This window comes from Cynocephalus volans, chromosome 17 (genome assembly GCF_027409185.1).
Source record: "Cynocephalus volans isolate mCynVol1 chromosome 17, mCynVol1.pri, whole genome shotgun sequence".
NCBI lineage: Eukaryota > Metazoa > Chordata > Mammalia > Dermoptera > Cynocephalidae > Cynocephalus > Cynocephalus volans.
The window spans coordinates 14147760-14151272 of record NC_084476.1 but is presented as its reverse complement, the minus strand read 5'-3'; the positions used below and the strand labels follow the sequence as shown (position 1 = coordinate 14151272).

Sequence of the window (3513 nt, the reverse complement as noted above, 5' to 3'; positions counted from 1 at the left end):
ATGGGAATTAGAAACCAAACAATCATGTTTGACTTCCTGCTGCTGGGCTTCTCTGAGCACCCAGAGCAGCAGCCTCTTCTGTTCGGGCTCTTCCTGGCCACGTACTTGGTCACTGTGTTGGGGAACCTGCTCATCATCCTAGCCATTGGCTCTGACCCTCGCCTTCACAACCCCATGTACTTCTTCCTGGCCAACCTGTCCTTCATCGATACCTGCCTCACCTGCACCACTGTCCCCAAGGCGCTGCTGAGCATCCACACACAGGATCACACCATCTCCTACACCGGGTGTCTCATGCAGATGTACTTTTTCATGGCATTGACCTTGCTGGATGACTTCCTGCTGGCCGTGATGGCATATGATCGCTACGTGGCCATCTGCCTTCCTCTCCACTACACCATGGTCATGAATCCCCAACGGTGCCTGCTGCTGGTGGCCGCGTCCTGGCTCTGCTCCCACCTCCTGGCTTTCTCACTAACTCTCCTGATGGCTCAGTTCTCCTTCTGTGCCTCCCACTGCATCCCACACTTTTTCTGTGATCTTCTCCCACTCCTCAAACTTGTCTGTTCAGACACTCATATCTTCCAGGTCATGATGTTCACCGAAGCTGCCCTCTCGGGTGTGGTCCCTCTCACCTGTGTCCTTGTCTCTTATGCCCACATCATGCACACCATCCTTAAAGTCCCCTCTGCTGGGGGCAAGCACAGAGTCTTCTCTACCTGTGGCTCTCACCTATCAGTGGTCACTCTCTTCTTTGGTACCCTCTTTCTGGTGTATTTCCAGCCCTCGTCCTCCTACTCAGCAGATACTGGAATGGTGGCATCTGTGGTATACACGATGGTCACTCCCATGCTGAATCCCTTTATCTACAGCCTGAGGAACAGGGACTTGAAGGGGTCTTTGTGGAGACTCCTTGGCTTGGGAAAATACTCTACTTAGTAAAGGGTACTTTCCTGGAGTAGAAGCCCAGACTCTCAGAAATGTATTCTTAAATGGACTTTTCTCCATTAATTTCCATTTAATTTCAAAAAACTCAAATTCAAAGCAGGATGGATGCTTAGCATCACAAGCAGCTTTAACAAACGGAGAATGCCTGACTTGGCAGAAATGGAACCAAGTGGCCAAGGGCAGAGCTTCAGCCTGGAAAAAGGGAGTAGTCAGCAATCCCTACAGGGTGACTTTATTAGAGGGCACAGGTATCCAAGAAGATTCAAACCAGAGAGTGGGGACCACCGAAAGAATGACATCAGACAGAACTTAAGTTCTAGGAGGAAACCCAGTTAGCAGCTCAGTCTTTGACTAAGAGGTCCCACCCAGACAAGAAATGCTGACAAGATCTGGGAAAGGCCAAGTACTCTGAGTTTCAGGGACCATTTCCAAGTCCAGCTTTGGAAGTAGCTCATTGTAGGGATTAGCCTCCACATGGAGAAAGCACAATACGGCACATTTCTTCCAGGACTAAGAGAGCAAGAATTATTCTAGAAGAGGAAACTAGGCACGGATAGATCTGAGGACTGGTCCAAAATCACCCACCTGGGATTAGATATAAAGACTCTGGCAGTGAGTGATTATTAGCTATTGGGACAAGACCTTGATTCTTCAGTTTTTGAACACTGGTTTATTTTGCTTGCCTGTACTGCAATACATGCTCATTATAGTAAATTTGTAAAACATAAACAAGAAAACACTTACATCCTTCTATTGAAAGACAACCACTGACAATATTTTACATCATTACTTTCCTGTCTTTTTCTAATTGCTTTTATCTTTGTTCAGAAAATACTATATGTACAATTACATATGGTTTTTCACTTAATCTTATAACATGAGTTGTCTCCATATTATTTGTTATTATTAACTATTCCTGAGCATTTGGCTTTCTAAGATTACATCAGAATAAAGGTCCACAATTTCTAGAATATTTCACTATTGTTGGATGATTAGGGGGCTTCTAAGCTTTCACTATTACAAATAATGATGCAATGAAAGTCTCTGAAAAGAAGCTATTGTATATTTAGTCTGTTACCTTTAAGATTTTCACAAGTAGAATGTCTAAATAGAATATTTTTTAAAGTCTTTATTCGTGTTGCCAAGATGCCCAAATGAGAATGCCCTTTGCCGGCATCCTCTAAGATTTTGATGTTTACATTTCCCCCTTAATTGTAACTAATATGATAGCCAAAATGGTATCTCCTTGCTTTAGTTTTAATTTCTCTGATTATTGGTGAGGGAACTATTTTCCTGTGTCTTTTAACCAATTTATTTCTCTTATTAATTGTTTGCTCATGTCATTGGGGATTTTTTATTGAATTTCTGTATTAAAGATATATTTTTGTCTTCTTTGTCTTAATAATATTCTCAGTTAATTCTTTATCTCTTAATGATCTTTTTATGTAGGAAGTTTTTATTTTGTATATTATTGAATCCAGAGGTCTTCCTCTTTATAATTCCTTTTCCTGGAGTTATAACTAGAAAATTCTTCTCTATGGAGAATTCATGCAAACAGTCAATGTATTTTCTTCATTTTCTTCTGGAATACATGTTTTCTAATGTAATCATGTGTTATTTTAGAATGCAATCATATAGTTGAAGTGGTACTTTCTCAGCACATCCCTCCCACTTTCTGTAAGTTAATCCTCTCTGATTTGCGTTATACAATTATTTAAAGTTCTAAATGCTGACTGTTTCTGAACAGGAACCTGAAGAGGGATTCTTGGGCGCTGATCATGTTCTGTTTCATGATCTGGGTGCTGGTGTTGTGATTGTGTTCCCTCTGAGAAAATTCATTACACTATACATGAATGGTTTGTGCATCTTCTGTGCACTTCAATACATATTTCTTTAATAAGATGTTTACTCAACAAATACAAAAATACCTAAAGACTGAAAATGAAAGTATTGAAAAATAGTATACCATAAAAATATTGGTATGGTTCTATTCTTATCAAACAAATAGATTTAAGGCATTATTACAAATATAAAGGTTCATGTTATAAGTATGAAACCTTTCATCCACCAGGAAAATCTAACAGTTCTAAATTTTTGAAGTAGTGAAAATATACATAAAGAAAAATTAATAGAACAAACAATAAGGAGAACTAGACAAATCCATTCTTTTTTGTTTGTTTGTTTGTTTTGTTTTGTTTTTTGTTGTTTTGTGGCTTCTTCGTGGCTGGCCGGTACAGGGATTGAACCCTGGACTTTGGTGTTATTAGCATCATACTCTAAAAATCCATTCTTAGTGGAAGATTTTAACACACTGATGGTAATTGGTAAAGCAAATAAAAATGTTTTTAATTCAATAAAGATATAGAACATTTGAAAAGCACAATTAACAGTATTAACCTAATGAACATATGTAGAACATTGCACTTAACACTTGCAGAGAACACATTTTTAGCAAGAACTCAAGGAAAATTTGCAAAACTTGCTCATTTACTGAGCCATAAAGGAAACCTAAATAAATATCAAAGGATTGAAATCATACAGACCACAAGCAATTAAGCTAAAAAT

At 38.9% G+C, this 3513-nt stretch overlaps 1 protein-coding gene across 1 annotated transcript; it reads left to right on the top strand.

Annotated features, from left to right (window-relative positions):
* LOC134365537 (olfactory receptor 1G1-like) lies at positions 1-939 on the top strand. The gene has a single exon (XM_063081657.1). It carries the CDS (start codon positions 1-3, stop codon positions 937-939), a length of 939 nt encoding a protein of 312 aa, XP_062937727.1.
* Positions 940-3513: the final 2574 nt, after the last annotated feature.

What these genes read in the sequence shown, in the direction of transcription:
- LOC134365537 (XM_063081657.1), top strand. Translation starts at nt 1, where the DNA reads ATGGGAATTAGAAACCAAACAATCATGTTTGACTTCCTGCTGCTGGGC.